At 39.7% G+C, this 18279-nt stretch overlaps 2 protein-coding genes across 3 annotated transcripts in view; both read left to right on the forward strand.

The window, feature by feature from the left end:
- Nucleotides 1-7141, forward strand: part of csmd3b (CUB and Sushi multiple domains 3b) — a 300140-nt gene extending 292999 nt beyond the window's left edge. Inside the window, exons 69-72 of the mRNA XM_069516453.1 lie at nucleotides 512-648; nucleotides 1057-1144; nucleotides 1475-1610; nucleotides 2141-7141. Coding sequence (XP_069372554.1) covers nucleotides 512-648; nucleotides 1057-1144; nucleotides 1475-1610; nucleotides 2141-2300 — 521 coding nt within the window. The 3' untranslated portion in view covers nucleotides 2301-7141. The remainder of the gene's footprint in view (nucleotides 1-511; nucleotides 649-1056; nucleotides 1145-1474; nucleotides 1611-2140) is intronic.
- A 1418-nt stretch (nucleotides 7142-8559) lies between these two features.
- Nucleotides 8560-18279, forward strand: part of tshz1 (teashirt zinc finger homeobox 1) — a 137787-nt gene continuing 128067 nt past the window's right edge. For both annotated transcript variants that reach the window (XM_069516639.1, XM_020102004.2), the window contains exon 1: nucleotides 8560-8690. The gene's annotated coding sequence lies outside the window, so the exon portion shown is untranslated. The remainder of the gene's footprint in view (nucleotides 8691-18279) is intronic.

The raw sequence follows: 18279 nt of genomic DNA on the forward strand, positions 1-18279 counted from the left end.
GACTCATGAAATAGGTCAGGGAGAACTGAAGAAGCCTCTTGGATGAGAGGTGAAAAATGTTCTCCTGAAGATACAATGACCTGGATGATGTGACACAAACACAAACATGTCACTATGACATCACTCCCATTCCATTCTTGTGAACGCAACACATCTAAATACCGGCAAAGTATTCAGTTTCATCTGGCACGAATTTGCACAAGGTTGGACTCAAGGATGAACTAATTGGAATTCAGTGGCCAAAGGTTTTGCGCATAACACAATAATTGGAATGCTCATGTCACTGTTGATTGCTTTTGTATAAACATGATCTTAAAATTCTACTGTCTTTACTCATATTATTTCTAAGAACATTTTTAATTTTAATAAAATGTGTTTCTCTTCTATCTTTGTTATTTTCACCTGGACATGATTTATACATTGAGTTGATTACAAGCACATGCCAATGAATCCAATGATCTGTTATTCTGTTTTATATAATGAACCATATGTTCTCTTTTCTATCCTCCAGGGGTGTATAAGGCTGCTGAGGCCAGGTTGTTACTGCTGATGTACCAGGTGAACTATGCCAACCAGGGAAACCAGCTGAAGGACTCAGCCATCACTCCAGCCAAAATCATTGATGACTCCTGGACTATGGATGGATTTGTAAGTTTTAATAAAACAAGAGACAGAACAGAACTATCAACCTAATTACATCCAGTAGAGCCAGCTAAAGCAAAATGGGGCATAAAAACAGACGATAATTTTAATGTGCTACCCACGTTTTGAAGAGGAATTTTACTTGAATAGATATATCCAGGTCAGCCAGAGTCAGACACTTCACTGCTCTTTACTTGTCAAGGTTAATATTATATCAGCCTTCTTATGCGTTCAGATAATTATTGCAAAAACCTATCAATGAATAAATAAGTAAAGTACATCAGTCATCAAGAGATACATGTAAAGTACATCTCTAAATATAGTAGCATCAATAAACATATGCTGTATTAGTTCAGCTGAGACAACTCTGAATCTGTTTCTCATTTCTTTGTCCTCTCTTCTTTTCCTCTGCAGGTATCAGCAGAACCTGATGGTTCCAGTTATGTATTCCAAGGTTTCATTCAGGGAAAAGACTATGGACAGTTTGGACTGCAAAGACTAGGTAACTGTCTTGTACTGTATCAGAGGAAGTGAACAGGGAGCAACAATGACTTTATCATTTCTACTGAATCAGGCCTGCAGTGGATAAATTATTATCAAGAACAAGAAGCTGCTCTTCAGACCTAAAGTGGTGGCTAAGCTCCATCATCCTGCATCTGAAGATGACTCTTAACAATCCAATCTAGCATCCCTGCCTTAGATATCACCTCCTGTACAGTTCTGCTAAAACTCTAAAGCTATAACATTCAATTTTAAAGCAGCAGTTATTTGTCTTTTTATCATATTTTCTACAAACATTGTGTTGACAACTCATTTTCCTTGTATGTCACAGGTCTGAATATGTCGGAGAGTCAGAACTCGCCGCCCCCTCAGCTTGGTACCAATAGCAGTTCCGTGGCTATCGCTATCCTGGTGCCTTTCTTTGCACTGATCTTCACTGGCTTCGGCTTCTATCTCTACAAACAAAGGTACGTTCTGATAAACCCTGCACGTTTCATGTGCAATTTCAGCAATAGAAAAGAACAGGTCCCCATCTCTGCATGTTTTTTCATTATTGTCATACAAAAAGTAAAAAGGCTCAGTTGACATTTGTCTGATTCATGAACAATCCCCGTCTCATTGGCCGGTTTGTCGAGGTGCTAAGAGTTAAGTCATTGTCTGCTGCAAACTGTGCTGCGAAACACTTCTGTTTAGGAGGTGGCAAATTGGATTTTTTGGAGATATGTTTAAAGCACAGTTGACTGGTGTTCACTTTGTTAACATATGCAAATGGCGTCTGTTCTGCCACTAATATGTCACGTTCACTGAAGGGAATTAGATTTGGTCGCGCTGATTGGAATCTCACTAGGCTTCCTAAAAAGCACAACAACTCCTTCTAATCCCTCTGTTAGCTTGTTTAGTCCCAAGCCTGCATTCACTATTGTCCACTCGCCTCCCCATTGTGTAGATATTGACAGACAATTAGAACAACTATTTATTTTTGCATTTCTTTTCACAGAACCACACCAAAAACACAGTACACCGGCTGCTCAGTCCACGAAAACAACAACGGCCAGGCTGCCTTCGAGAACCCCATGTACAACACCAACGCCAAGGCTGTGGAGGGGAAGGCCGTCAGATTTGATCCGAATCTAAACACCGTCTGTACCATGGTCTGAGGATTGATTATCCTCATTTGAACTGAATGACTCAGATATCTAATGGGACCACAATCGGTTTGAGGCTGCGAAGGGGAAGAAGCCCAACGCTTCTTTTCACACCTCAACGTCGTCTCTGCAACACGGTCTACACAACTTTTCCAAAAAGACCTTTAGTCCCAGTTTAGGCACCTTACCGCCCCGAGCCGAGGGGAAACTGTCCACCCGAAACCAAAACTCAGCGCTGGTTCCTTGCCATTCCTCACCAAAAGAACTTTGAGTCCACAAATAAAATGTCTGCTGCCTTTGACACATGCAACACAGCCAGTGTAAACTCACAGTGAGATGTGACGTCACATGAAAGAAATGGATGAAATCCACTGGAGGATTATACCATCATAACCCCCAGGACTTTATAGTTTGAGCTCTTATTCAAAGGAAGTAATGAAGAAGCCACGGCCAACCAGTCGAACATCCTGACATGTTTCCAGAGCCCAGTGTCGTGTTTTTTGTATCTGACACTGGGCTGCGGAGACGGGCACTCACTCTCAGCTCTGTGACCGTTAGTCCTTTGCCTGGAGAAAGAGCGAGCACATTATCAGTGCTCTGGCCGTGGTTGTAAATCACAGAGACACACTACCCCCCCACCCCCCCAAAAAAAAGAAAAAAAAACTGTGCTGAGCAGCAACATGGAGTGGACGTCACAGAAGACACTGTGAAGTGAAGAAAACTGTGGGTTTCACTGACAGTAACACACACTGTCACTGGCAGAGCATCAGTAAACCAGAATGACCTGTCATGAACAGGAGCCCATTTACATCACAGCACCCGAACAGCCAGACAGGACCACCTCCCGTCTCCATGACAACCAGAAGCTGGCATCCCTGGTCTCTTGTCTTTTTCTATTAACATGGAAGCTAAGCTGGCTAATGCTAGCAGACAGTAGCAAAAACTTGCTTTGAAAAGAGACCAACTCCTAAGCCAAGGATGAGGGCAGCCCTGGAGACGGAGCTGTAATCCTGACTGAACTTGGATTAGAGCGAAGCAAAACAAAAAGAGTCTAAAGGGGGAACTAGTGCTAATATAACAGATGAGAAGAAACTAACTCATCTCATGGATAAACTGCTCCTTTTCTAACAAGAGAGGAGGCAAAAAAGATGGATACAAGCCCCCTAACTGGAAAAAAAATCGAGTGAGGGAGTCATCAAGAGAGAAGATGAGAAATCAGTTACTGAGAGAGGTCGGCCCTCTGCATAATGAATCAGATCAGACAGAATATGGCCTTTGAGGGAAGATGTTCCTGATCCCGCGACTTCAAATGGATTCTGTCGAGGAAAGACGCTGAGCGGATACAGAGGACTCTGATGGACTAACAAAGAAAAAGACTTTGACAAACAGAGAAAGCTCTGGCACTAAAGCACATTTTACAGAAACACTACCTGTCTACTTGCCGAGAGATGGATTAACACAGGGACAGGTGGGAAGGTCAGCGAGAAACTGAGAGAAAAGATGACAGGAACGCGCGTTAATAAAAAATCTGAGAGCAGACAGGTGGTATTACGACCAACAGGTTCAACAAAAGACAAACAGGGTCTTAATTAAAACTCTGCAGACTCCGTCGTCCAGTGTCTCCACAGGTTTAACCATAGATTTACAGGCCTACAGACACAGGCTGACAGACGGGAGACCAAGACAGACATATGTTGACAGGCAGGCGCAAAGAAAGTCAAACAGGGTTGTGGCCCTAGTATTGTGGACGCAGCTCCACTGTAATTCTGCACTCCGCGAGTGCTTATCTTCTTTCTTTGTTATTGCTGCAGAATCTTCTGATCTGTAAATCTATTGCATATATATTCGGGAGCATTCACCACCTATATTTTTGTGCTATATATTTACCACGGGGAGGGGCTGAAGGGGAAAGACAGATTATAGTGGTTTTTAGAAAAAAAAAGAAAGAAAGAAAAATGAAAGACAGAAATATCAAGATAAAAGAGATGACAAATATGTGCTGTCCGCAGAAGTCACAAGCAGCGTTTTTTTAGTTCCTTTGTAACGCGGAGTTGGTTTATTTTTAATTTCTTGTGTAACGTGCAGTTCTTCACATGGTCACTGTCTTTCCCACTGAGGCAATCATGAGTGTCAGTGGTGCTGTTGTTGTCATTATTGTTGAGATGCAAGATTTTGCCAGCAACAATCACGCTGTTAAAAGTCAATGTCTCATGCGGCATTTTCCACAGGTGGCACACTTTTTAAAGAGTTCAGAGAAGGAGTTTGCACTGCGGTTGCCATTTTTCTCTTCACATTGAGCTGTCGGCCGCTGCGGATTCACAACAGTGTGACACAGCTGTATTCTGACCCAACATATTAACACTGTTATTTCATGGAAAAATGAGGCCACAGAAATTTGCAGAGATTTCAACAACCCTCAGTGTTGTACAGTTACAGTTACAGACTCTGGTTGAAGTTGGTGTTTCCACTGACTCTCAGGAGGCCATTCTAGAAGTAAGAATCTTTGTAATATTAAAGGTTCAGTGTGTAGACTTTAGTGACATCTAATGGCGAGGTTGCATGTTGCAGTTCAATATCCGTCATCTAACCCTCCCCTTCCAAACATGATACAGAACCTGTGGCAGCCTTCAGTTGTCATAAAACTCAAAAGGTGTATAGTTTGTCCAGTCTGGGCTACTGTAAAAAACATGGCGGCCTCCGTAGAGAGGACCCGCTCCTGATGTAAATATAAAGTATTTAAATATAAAGGGTCCATTCTGGGGTAAAGAAAACAACAATTTGGACAATTAAGATAAAACACACTAGTGAAAACATCTCTAGGATTATTTTATATTCAATTTCTGCCAATAGATCCCTTTCACCTAAATCTTACACACTGAACCTTTAATGGTGATAATTGTTAGAAACCATCCAACTTGTAATTTGTGGATTACGACCCATGTACATGTTTTAAATCCACTTTGATACTTTGTGTTGCACCAGTTCAGGCTTGTATTTTTAAGGAGTCAAAGTACAGAGAAGGAATTTGACTTGTGATCTTGTGTCGTTGCTTAATGAACAAGTTTACCAGTTGTTCATAAAACCTCAAAAAGATGAGCTCTGTGTATTTCACCCCGAGGTTGTTTATCATTGACTTTAGATTTTCAAGCTTCCTCTTGTGTCGAACCTGTGTTTGGTCTCTCAAATCAATACTGACTCAGATCAGCAGAATTCTAATTTGCTCTTGTACTGAAATCCCCATCAATCATAAAGTGGCAAACTCTATTTACCAGCCTTTCATTTTAGATTTAAAAGAAAATATCCTAGCTGTGGCACGTCCACAGCATTGCATTACTCTTTGGAATAAGAACAGCTCGATTTTGGTGATACCAGTGTTTCGTGTGTTGAAGTTCAAAAGCTAAAAAGCCTTGAATCTCATTTATTTCAGAAACATTAGCTTTAAGACGAAATGGCCACAATCTTAAGATTTAAACTGAACAATTGAGTAAATTCATGAACAGCCAAGGCCATTGAGACTTTCTTCTGCTTTTCCTTTTTTTAAATTTCATATAAAGATGGCCTTATGATCTCACCTCATTGTTCCTGGCTGGTACACAGTTCTCAAATCTGATCTGCCACATATTCTGAAAATACATATATATATAAAAATACATACAGGTATTTTTTTTATCTGGCAGCCTCTGGATGCCGTTGTTGCACATGTTGTTTGGCCTTTTTGATGGTGTTAATGAATCAGCGCTGAGAGAAAAGAACATGCTTGATTTTTTGTGTTAAATAATGCATAACATCCATACAGTATAATATTTCAATCATTGTAAGTATTGGGCCTGAAAATGCACCATATATTCTACCTAAATGTTTATTTAATTGTTCCCTAACATGATAGGAAAACGTGTCTTGATGAGCATGAGTCACTGTTTTTCAAAAACTATTTTCTTCTGATTTGAAGAGTCAAGGAAAGACAAGCATCGAGTGATGTTGGGTCCCACATCTGATGAATACCAATAGTTTTTGGTGACTCTGGTTCCAGGGTGAGCGATACTTTGATTTTCAGACCCCCTGCTGCTGTGGCCACTGGCACCTACTGCAACCAGCTGCCAGAAAAGAAACTCATCTTTAAACTCATAATGGATTTGAACAATGAATGCGGCTTCTTTGTTTATCAACTGCATCACCATGGTGACATTGTTCCTTATTATGGTCTGGATTGATTGTTGCTGCTGTTGTTGTTGTTGTTATTGCTGTTTGTTTTCTTCTTTTTATTTCGGTATGGATCTGACACAGTGCCTACCAAAAACCATGGGACCCTCCCTGTCATCTACACACACACACACACACGCTCACACGCTCTTAAACACACACATGTACCTGCTCCAGCCCGCCCCGTCATCAGAAGTAATTTTTTTCTAAGCTTCAGTCTATTTTGCCACAAGCTTTTCCTACTGACTGACCGCAATAAAGACCCATGTGATTTGAAAGACTTAAAGCCGTTCCTGCCTGGGGACATTGGAAATATTCACCATTTGAGAAAAAAAGATGAAATATAGAATAAAAAAGTGTTTTGTACAGAAATATATTTTTATGATGAAATTATTTGTAAAATGTATGAATCTATTATGTAAATTTTCAATGCAATGTAAGATTAAAAAAGGCTAAATTGCTTTTGTAAAAAAAGGAAAAAAACAAGTGTCTTTCATTGTGTCTGCTGATATTTTGGGTGTATTTGGCAAAAGCTTGAATAACACTGAAGTATATTATTATTTGAGGAGCAATGGATAACACAGGACAAGCTGCAGATCATTAACATATGTAGATTAAGTATTTTAATGTGAAATGTAGAAGTTGCTTTGGATTGAAATGTGACTGGGAAAGATTTTCAAAATAAAAGTGTGTTGCATGGGAAAAACAGCTGGCTCAGGGTAAAAATAAATAAATAAATAAATATACAGTGTGTCGCTATCTCATCGTCAGATAAACACCCTATATTTCTTTCTCCATTCAGTCACAGTGGAAGTCTTTATCCCTTGAAATGCAACATCAGTTTTTGCTGCTGCAAGAGAGTCAGATAATATAAAAGCTAAAAAATATTTTTGTGTAGAAAACAGAATAGGGCTCACTGGTTTCCTCTTTGTTGTTTATTTATAGAAAGTGTGTTCTGCTCTGACGCTGGTCGTAGGAATCAAATTGAGCAGGTCAACCTTTGCAGTTACCCACAAGCCCCGGACATTTGGTTTGAGCAGGCAGAGGCTTTATGCAAGGAACGACGAGCTCCTGTGTTCAGATACAGTTTTAGAATATATCTGATAAGTTGTTCTTTCATTTTCATTTGTGTACGCCAGAATGTAACTTAAAATATATATAATTTGGCCATGTTTTACATAATATTTGAAGTTTATTAGAGTTATTATGAATATGATAGGCCGTTCATGTGTTATCACCACACTAATGCTATAGATCTTGAGCATATCAAATACCTGTAAGTAGAAGATTAAATAAAAAGTGCTGTTTTCGCATCTTTTCAGGCCAAGAGGCCAAATATTTTTTCTTCACAAAGAAAATCCACAAAATATCCAAACAACTCATGTCACATTCTGCAAAGATTTTTTTTTAACCAAGGTTAATTCATTACCTCAAAAAACAGAGAAGAAAAATCAACCTTACCACAAAGTTGCTTTTAAACCTTTTGACTGGCCATTAAATATGAATCATATTGAGTATCATATTTAAATGTTTTATAGTTATACTTGCACAAATACACCACAGCAAAAAAAAAACTGCTTAGCAATAAAACCAGATTTTGATTCTAAACACAATCTAAGTCAATCCTTTAATAGACAAAGCAAAACATAGTATACAGGGACAGTATTTAAAAGACAATATCAGAAAATCAGAGGGATTTATGACATTAGACAAAGACATCCAAAGGAATACATGTTATGGGTTTTAACAGTTTTTTTGTTATGATTTATAGAAATCAGATGTATATATATTTTTCAGCATTTTCAAAAGAAACTTTAAAAAAGTTTCCTTTAACAAAAAATAAAATCTCACAAAAGGATGAATAATCTTAGGTTTAAAAAACAAATATTAAACTTCTTTTTTGTTTGTTTCAGAAAAGAAAACACTAGTTTCTCCGACAGTGAAGCAAAGTCCTTGAAAACATCTCAATGATTTTTTTCAGATTATTTTCTTGTAGCCTGAAGAGGCTCTCAGGTAAATACGTCACAGCTGCGCCTCCTCAGGTTGTTTGTTCTGAGGAACCACGAGGAGCAGGCCTCACACACCTGTGGACAACATGGAGGACATCATGGAGGACAACACGGAGGACATCATGGAGGACAACATATTGGACAACTGCTGTCGAACACTGGAGGACTCATGAGCTCCTATCGTCTAGAAACAGTGAGTCACTGCAGAGTTTCCTTGTTAAACATGTTTGCTGCTGCTGCTGGATAAAAACTCTGGATATTGTTGTTGTCACCTGCTGCTGCTGCTGCAAACATCTGGATCCTGCTCAGGTTCCTGTGCTTCCTGCTGTGGCAGGTGTGTGTGTGTGTGGGGGGGGGGTGTAAACTGAAACTTAAACTTATGGTGTTTAAGGTTTTTCATTTTGACATTTTGTCGCGTAGCTTCTGTGATTAATTAGCATTAGCAACTAGCTACTGCTCAGGTGGTTCTCACCTGCGGTGACGTCGTTCAGCCGCGCTTTGAAAATTAACGCGCGTCTATTTGTGGTTTTACAGTACAAGTGCTTGGAGCATTGAACAGTGGAAGTTTAAATTCACTTTTCACAGAATAAGGGAAAACTTCCCACACAAGACATGAACAAGTATAATTAAATATAATATATTTATGTTTGGAAAAAATAAAAGGAAAGCTGGCTAGTTTTCATTATTGCAGTGATGCAGTAATGGTAGATGGTAGCTTAGAGTTTGATTGTGGTGGTTCTCTGTCCTTTAATTTGCGTGGTAATTAATTTTGTTTTGCTTCGTTATTACAGATTTTCACTCAATAAAACTTTGAGTATCATGTTGGATTCTACTGATTTTTCTTATTTGTCTGATGTTCTCTTTAGTCTAATGTAGAGCTGCGTGACGGGACATAACACATGTGTAATTTGAATAGATTATATATGTAGTAGTGGTATTAGTAGATATACTCTTGACGGTTGAACTGTTGTAATATGAGGTGTGGGATCTTGTATTTTAGTTACACGATGTGACCACTAGATGGTGCCAGATGACCTCTGTAATTTCTGTTTGAGTGATTCAGTGATTTAAAGCAAAACTTTAACATGTTCTGTGTTTTCTTCACCTCTGTTAAACTTGAGAAAGAGGCTACATGTCTGACAGCAGCAGGATTTTTAAATATTTATGTTTAACTTCCTTATTATGTGATCAGTATATGAAGCCTGCTGAAGTGTGGAACTGCCGTTGAGCTTTGACTTTAAGCTTCTGTCCATTACAGCCATAACATCCTGCCACCAATACATGCTTGGAGTATAAATGTATATACTAACAAATACTTACAAATACAGTGTTTTCCATAGGCAAGTAGAGCGCAGACCTATCTCTATCTCTAGTATCTCTCTGGCACTTGGCTGCAGCAATGCTTTTTAAACTGAGTTTTAAATTATTTTAACCTGAGTGAGTCACCTACATAAAGCCACATATAGGGGGAATACAAGGAACATGTTGAGGATGCATTTGTAGACGTATACAAAGATAACCAAGATGCATGTTAGACTCATAAATGAACAGGGCCTGTGGAACAGAAATACAACCGGCACTTTTAGGTGTTATTTAGGTGTATTTAACCCTTTTCTTTAGAGTTGTATTCCTTAAGATTTTATTGGTGTAATCTTCATATATGTTTGATCAGTGGTTACTTTGCTGAATTCATTTAAATATTTTGTATAATCTCAGTAATGTGGTGATTGTGCCTCAAATATTCTCTTAAAGCTTTTAGCCAAACTGCTTGTTCTTGCATTGACTAAAAAGAGCCAATAGATGGCGCCAGCAGACCTTTGCGTCACCGGTGTTTGCCTCATGCAGCTCCGACATACAGTATTAATATATGTTTACCAACCAAAAGTTTGATGTTTGTCTCGTATGTCTAAGTCGTCATTTTATTATCCAAATTAATACAAATCTACTTTTTTCTCTGCGCGTTCAAATCTCTTTATATACAGACTACAACCAAATAAAAATACATAAATGACAACAATCATTGTGTGTTTTTTTTTCCAGGTTAATGAGATCAGTTTTTTCTTCTTTTTACATCAAAAGAGGGATTAAATAGGCATTGAGACACTCATGTCATAGCAAAACATTCAGTTATTTTCAATCTTTAATTATAAATACCCAAAAGTTCCTCCAGAGTTGAAAAGATTAAATAATTGTGGTAAACTCTATGTATGATTTGCATTAATTTTTAATTAGCTGTCATATTCATATGATAGGATCTTGATGATATTTAGATACTTGACTTACAGAATTAGGAACCTGAGACAAAACACCCCCGATAATGCTGCAGAAGTGCATGTGTTTAATGAATCTTGATTCCAAGTATTGTTTCGCTAACATGACTGATTGAAACAGAGCAGGCACAGAGAAAGTAATCCAGCTTGTTTATTTTGTCCTTGTTTAATTCAGCCTCACCTTGCTTCGGTCCTTTATTCCCTCGCTCTGGTCGTGACAGAAAAGCACCGGCCCCGCTGCGTTAGTCAAACCAGGGCCGACCGAGGCTGCAGGGTCCGCGGGATAATAATGCGGTGAAGAAGTGGAAGTCGTCTCGAGCATGAGGCGCTTGTGTGGCCATGTGAGTGCAGAGGAGAGCGTGTCAAGAGGGTAACTACAGCAAAGACAAAAACCATCAGTTGTTCACTGTTGAACTAATGGAAAGGATTATTGTGTGTGTTAGGATATAGGCTTTTTTTTGTTTAAGTAGAAGAAATAAATCCTGGTGCATATTTGTCTCTATTTCTTATTTAGTTTTGAAGTTCGAGTTTCATATTTAATATATGAAACATAAAATATACAGTTCCACAGTGAAACGCGTTTTCTTCTCTCGCTGATGTGAGACACACACATTGTCGTTCATTTAATCTCTTGTAATAACTAGAAAAAGAGTCTCTGGGCTTCTTTGCCTTCTGCTCATGTATTTTCTGAACCAGGAATTTCAGCTTTCCCCTGTGCACTTTGAGAAGGTGCACACACACACACACACACACACACACACACACACACACACACACACACACACACACACACACACACACACACACACACACACACACAAGCACACACACACACAAGCACACACACGCACACACAAGCAGTGTAATGTGCTGATACCAACACTATAAGGTAAATACAAGCATCAAAAGTCCTCAGAATCTTTTTCTTTTTTTTCCAAAACTGAGCAATTTTCCACCAAATAACTTTGAAACGTTGAACTCCAACATTTCATGTCAGTGCGGTTAAACACTTATCACTTTCTTTTCTTTTGTAAAACCTTCAATCTGTGTTCCGGAGCTACTTTATTATCCTCCGTCTTGAAACCGGAGCTGCTGCCCCGCTTCCTCCTGATCACCCAGCTTCCCGCTGTCTTGCTCCTCCTGTGACGGGGAGCTCTCCGAGATTCCTGCAGCTCCTCTGTCTTCGACCGCTCTCGAATCAATCTCGGATTAGGCTTGATTACACGGATACCCCTCTGGGACGCTTTATTTCAATGAACTAGTCGAGTGAACGTACAGAACTGCAACAGAACGGTATTTTGTACCAGCCACATAAATTATGCATAGTCTGTGGATATCAACCAGCCTTGATCATCTTTTTTATAGTTTGAATTCAGAGTGAGAGAGATTGCTAATTGCCAGCCTTGTCACATATAATCTGGGCTGTGTTTGATGTACAATAGGGATACAGTCTATATGTTGGTTATTTATTTATGTGGCGATAGAGATTCTGTGTGTGATGAAGCAGAGACCTAGATAAAATGTTTGTGTGGTGTTTTATGTTTTCTACTATATGGTTATTGCTAAAAACATGGCGAACAAATACGAAACCGGGGCCTGGTGGGACTGAGCATTTCATCTGGTATTAATAATAATGTCTGCGCAGCATATATATACATATCCTATTTATGTATTAATCTGTTTTTATTGTCTTTCTCTGCCACATCACGCTCACAGCTCAGGTGATAATTCACAGTGCTGGTGTTGGATTACGAGATAATTGTGCAGCAGCACAGAAAAACTGCACCATAAAACAAATCTCAAACACTTTCAGTTGGATTTGAGGCGCCTCATAATGAGTCATAAGCAGAAAGCTGACAACGGCACGTAAGCAGTTACACAAACACAGTGGAAATAACTTTAATCAGGGCATTAAATCATTTGTATCCCTGAGTTAATGTTAAAAGCACACAAACATTCAAATATGATTGACAGAGGTGCATAAATCTGTGATCGGTGTGTATACCCAGAGAGGAACCCAGGGAATCTGAGTGCTTGAAATATTTAAAAATGCTAATTGCATGCAACAATTAGCATATGGCAGTATTTAAAAACCAGTGTCCTTGCCTAAAGAAGGGTTTGCAGCAGACAAAGAGGGGGATTATGGGCACACACCCACCCATGTTTTGATCGCAGCATCATTGGTCAAGTCAGATCTCTCTGTAAACAATGGGCTACTCAAGAGGCTGGATGGTGTATTTAGTCAAACATGCACAGTGCCTTGAAGTGCTGTTACTAAATGTAAATTATCATCTGGTTTAGAGCCTCGTACAAGTAATCTAATCCTGATCTTCTTTGCCCTTGAGATGAGAAAAATCAAGGGTATGAAGAACGTGCATTGTGTGATGCTTAAGCAAATTATATTTTGGTACGGACTGTTTATTAGAGGGATAGACGGACAGATAGATGGATAGATTTTAAGGATCCGTGGTCAAAGTGGCGTGCTAAACCTCCACTGGTTACTGTGACCAATCGATTAGCATGAAATGCTCAGCCATGTCCTACAGCGAGGGGCCACAATGTTAGATTAAATGCCGACTAGATCCTCATCAGGAAAAAAAAAAAAAATCAATGGTTGTTGTTATGGGGCGAATCGTGTCCGAGGGGGTGGTGGGAGATGGAGGATTGTAGAGTCACTTTACACGGTGTGTCCCGGGCTGTTTGCACTGTGGCGCCTGCTTCTATTGACCTGGACAGGAAGAGGAGGAGAAGGAGGAGAGAGAGCGAGATGATTTGTCACCACAGTCGCTCTCCACTGCCCGTTCAAGTCCCTGTTCACTCGTACTGACTGGCTTTTTTAATCATAATGATAATACGACTGTGAAGTGTTTGTACGAATTTGCATCTTTGATTCATTTCATATTTTACTGAAATGTAAGGCTTTAACTTTTGTACACTTTTACAAATATAAAAAAACCTGCTTTTTAGTTTATTCAACAAGCAAATACCTTTAACCTTAACAGGCCGTAGTATTATCTTTTTTTACTTTACTCATATTCATTCAAAGACCAGTGAGAAGTGGTTTATGATGACGATGTGCAGTATTATTAATTTGGACTGAGTGACTTTTTCTCTATTCCTAAAATTTGTGAATAACTTTAAAACAATTAACATGTTCTATAGGTTGAGTGGCTTTTTATCGCCTTTTAAATCTTGTATAGCTGCCATTTCCTCCCTCCGCATAAGAAGCTGCACTAAAACTCAAGAACAACCAGCGAGTGATGTTTTTCTTCTCGTCAGGTTCAGGAGGGGTTCATGTTGCTGTGTCACTGCAGAAGGCCGTGTTTAAGTTTTAGTCTGTTAGAAGATGATCCAATCTCCTGCAAAATCCTTTTGGCTCACACTTCGAATGCATGGAAAAGCCTGTTGAGTCTCACCAGACTGCAGCAGCAGCAGCGTTGCCAGGTCTGTGGTTTTCCTGTGGAACTGGGCCACTATTGAAGTGTTACAGACTGTTGAATGTCTTGCCCACCGGTTTACTTTGCATTCAGATTACCTGAATACGTGCACACAACATGCTGTCTTCAACCAATGACACTGGTTTTGTGACAGAGACCTGGCAACCCTTATCAGCAGAGTGACACCTGCGGCCTGTGAAGTACAATCTCCCACATATAAGTCTTCATAATGTTGAGTCATTTCAGGCAGTAGACACAAGCTGGGGTTGTGTAATAGTCATATATAAAACTAACAACATAGCCTTTTGTTTTGGGTTTGTATGAGGACCATCCATCCACCTTAACCTCTCCCTGACGACTTTATACTTAAAAGACCTCAGAGTAAAATCGGGACAATTCGCTACAGAGTTTACCTTCCACACACACACACACAACACAGCGCTAGGTTCTCTGCACAGGCACGTTCACAACTGCATCAAATCCTCTGCGTTATTCAGGCGAGAGGTGGAGCAGCCGGGTGCAGCAGACAGAGGCAGGATGTTCACAGAAACCGCAGACACACATGCGCCTCCTCCAGAGCAAATACGGAGGAGATGCGGAGTCCAGTGCATGTTTGAAAGCAGCTCTAGTCACCTGACCCCCTGCTTTGCTTCTGTCATAATAACTACAGCCTCTGGATGTTGCCTATCAACAAAACGTAACTGTGGTTCGTTGACCTGTTGAACGTATTTATGTTGTAAAAGTTAAAGGAAACATTGGAATTCCTTCAGTCGTCCGAAAACTCCTGTGATCCATGTTGGACAAACTGTGTATAGGGTTTAAGTCAAGATTCATGCAAAATGACAAATCTGTTTATTTTTATGTTTTTTACTTTGCATTGCTGTATAAGCTGCTTGACATTTTTTTTCTCACTTAAAATGCTTTATAGCTTTTTTTTTTTTATAGCTTTACTGTATATCAAAATGGGCTCAATAAATTACTTTCTAAACGTACACTCACGTCCTGATATAACAGTAAATTAGCAGGTCGAAATGTACACAATCCCTCTTAATAAACCCTTGAGCCATTGTAATCTTGAAACAATATTTCATACGACTTAAACCTTCAGCTAAACTATAAAATAATCAATTTGAATACGTAGCAGCACCCACAAAGGCAATAGACGAACAATGCTCTCATCCTCTCGCAGTGTTTTTTGCCCTGCTCCGCGAACCTCACCCCCCCTCGACTCTCAGCGACTCAAGGACAAAGAGCGAATGACTTCACTGCTTTGCTGTTGTGTGTCTTGTGTTTCTGGGGCAACAGGGAGATTATTACTGCAGCGAGAGCCCTAGGTGCTGCTGGTGATGCCAGATAATTACACATAAACAAACGAACCCCCAGAAAAGGTGCGCTGCCAAGGCTCTCAGGCCAAATCAAATGGCAGGAAAATGAACCACTAAGAACACAAAATGCACTTATGCATAATTACAGTTTTTGGATTAGTGGTCAAATATTTACAACTAAAATGATTCCGGGGCACATTTTTCTTATTTTGTTCTTTTCGTAATGAGGATCTGGTTAAAGATTATCGATGGCAAGAAATCTGCCTCATTCTCCTCTTTTTACAATCAGGCTTCATCTTAATGTAATATTACACAGAGCTGTAATTTTCTTTAAAGATAAACAAAAATATTACATATTAAACATTATTGCAGTAATGCTTTATTTCCAAAAAAACAGGCTTGCCTTAATATGCCATTTGGGATAAAGCTCATCATTTATTCAGATATACAATATGGCCAGTTAACAAATGCAGAATACAATATAATATTGTTGGAATATTTATAAGTTCATGACTGATGGAAGAGAAACCTGAAATGATAAGAGCTCCTTGTGGTTGGCATGTTTCAGTCGTCAAGCAAACGCAGGATTTGTTAGATTTCTAAATTATTTGCTTGATTTTATGCAACCTTATGCAGAAAGAAATCTGCCGTTTGGCTTTTTCATGGTTTTACTGGCAATTAAAAGGCTCACAGCGTGCAGGAGTGTTTAAACCTGATGAAGCTGCTGTGAAGGGCTTGTTAACAAGTGATTTATGAGTCTGGCTTATTAATGTGAGATTTCATTGATTTGTGGAAATTGCCCACCCCCGGTGATTGTGTACTTTTCACAGTAGAAGTCGAGAGGTTGGTCAAAACCGAATTGCTTAATGTTTAATGAGTTTTATTATAAATCTTGCCGTCACAAACGCGTAGAGGCGCTGTGAGGAGAGAGCATGATGGAGTAATGTCTCCGCACCAACAGTCAGAAGAGAGGTTTGAGGTAGAGGGAGAAAACCCTAAAATCATCTTCCCTTTCCCATTTTGTACCCTCCAATTTCCCTCGCCGACTTCATGCTTTCTTTGTCCTGAAAAAGTCTTCCTCTTCATCGTAGCGTGGGGGATGTCCAGATAAACCAGCGGTAGGTGGAGAGGGACCCGCTGGGGTGTGGGATTGCTTGTAGAGAAGCACCCGAGCGCTCGTCTGCAGGATTTGTTTGACTCGGGTAATTGAAAGTGTTTTAAACTATTATAGCAACTGGAGGGCTTGTTTAACTGTCGAGCTGCCAGTCAAGCGGGTGGGCCAAAAGCCCGAGCCCGTCAAGGCCTGTCAGTCAATGGAAACGAGAAGTGTCGGCTTAATGGATTTCTCTGCATCGCTCCGTCTACGCACCCAGCAGAGCCCGGAGTGAGGGGGAGGGAAAAAAAATAAAAATCAATACATTGTCATGTGTGAGTGTGTGAGCCATCAAAAGACCAGGTGGATTGGAACTGTATTTGCCTGTGTCGATGTGGAGATGCAATACTGTGTGTGTGTGTTCCGGAGGAGCAGGCTCTCTGAGATAGACAGACGTTCTCTGCTTGTCTCCAGGGGCTTTTGTTGGGATTCGAGGTGTAAGAGGGGTCACGTCACCCTCCCCATGAGTTTTTCTTCTCCTCGTCTCTCCACAGGTGAAAAACTGCCTTTTGTACGCACGCTTGTTTTGTGGGTTCCCCCCCCCTTATAACACTCATCAGCACAAAGAGACACTGTTCACTTTTACTCGCCCAGTGAGTCAGACTGAAAAGGAAAATCTCTCTTAGAGCTACAAATGATTATAATTGAAGTTGATTGAAAAGTAACTAGAAAGTATATCTGGTAATTGATTCATCAGTAATATTCTCAAATGTGAGGATTTGCTGATTTCAGTTGTTTTCTGTGACAGAAATATGAATATCTGCAACGTTTGCACTCATGGAGAAACAAAACCAGACATTTGAAGATATCTGGGCTCCGAAAGGCCATTTTTCATAGTATTCATAGTATAGTACAAGTTTCAATCTTTATTTGTCATGTCTAAGTTAATACAGGGTCAATGAAAATCATTGGAAGTGAAGGACAGTTCAGCCCAGTGGTGCAATTAGCCAAATAATTAAATTTAAATAAAACAAGTTAAAGGTAAAAAGAGCTGTACGTGTGTGTATCACATAAAATACTATAAAACTACATACATTCATGCCGTGTAACAGTGGAGGCAACTGTAGTGACAACTGTAAACTGTGTAGGAATCTGTAAGTAAGAAAGAAAGAAGATAATACTAGAAAATATCTCTGTATACATTATAAAAATACATCCGAAAACATTGAGTAACACCCCTCACTGCTTCTCAGAGGCCAAGATGACGTCTGTGAATAATTTGTTTTGTCCAAACCTGAATCCAGAGCCCACAGATATTTAGATTATGTTGTCGGGAAAGGAAAACCAGCAGATTCTCAAAAGGTTAAAGGTGCAACTTTTTTGGATTTCTGCATAATGAAGAACTGAAAAAATAAGTCACTAAAAAAAGCTGGCAGTTGCTAATCGCTTTTGTTCCGTGCGAGAACTTTACTTTCCACTGATCACAAGCGACCACACAGACGACAGCTTTTGGAAGTAGAAGTTGCGTATGAGGTAATGTTCGATGTCAAAATGCGGCGAAAGGCTCCGGCTTTAAAGACGTGTTCATAGAGGCCGTTTCTGCCCGACACGGTTCTGAATGATTGCCCTCATTAGCAGCAGTGATATGTGTTATTAA

This window comes from Paralichthys olivaceus, chromosome 20 (genome assembly GCF_024713975.1).
Source record: "Paralichthys olivaceus isolate ysfri-2021 chromosome 20, ASM2471397v2, whole genome shotgun sequence".
Lineage (NCBI taxonomy): Eukaryota > Metazoa > Chordata > Actinopteri > Pleuronectiformes > Paralichthyidae > Paralichthys > Paralichthys olivaceus.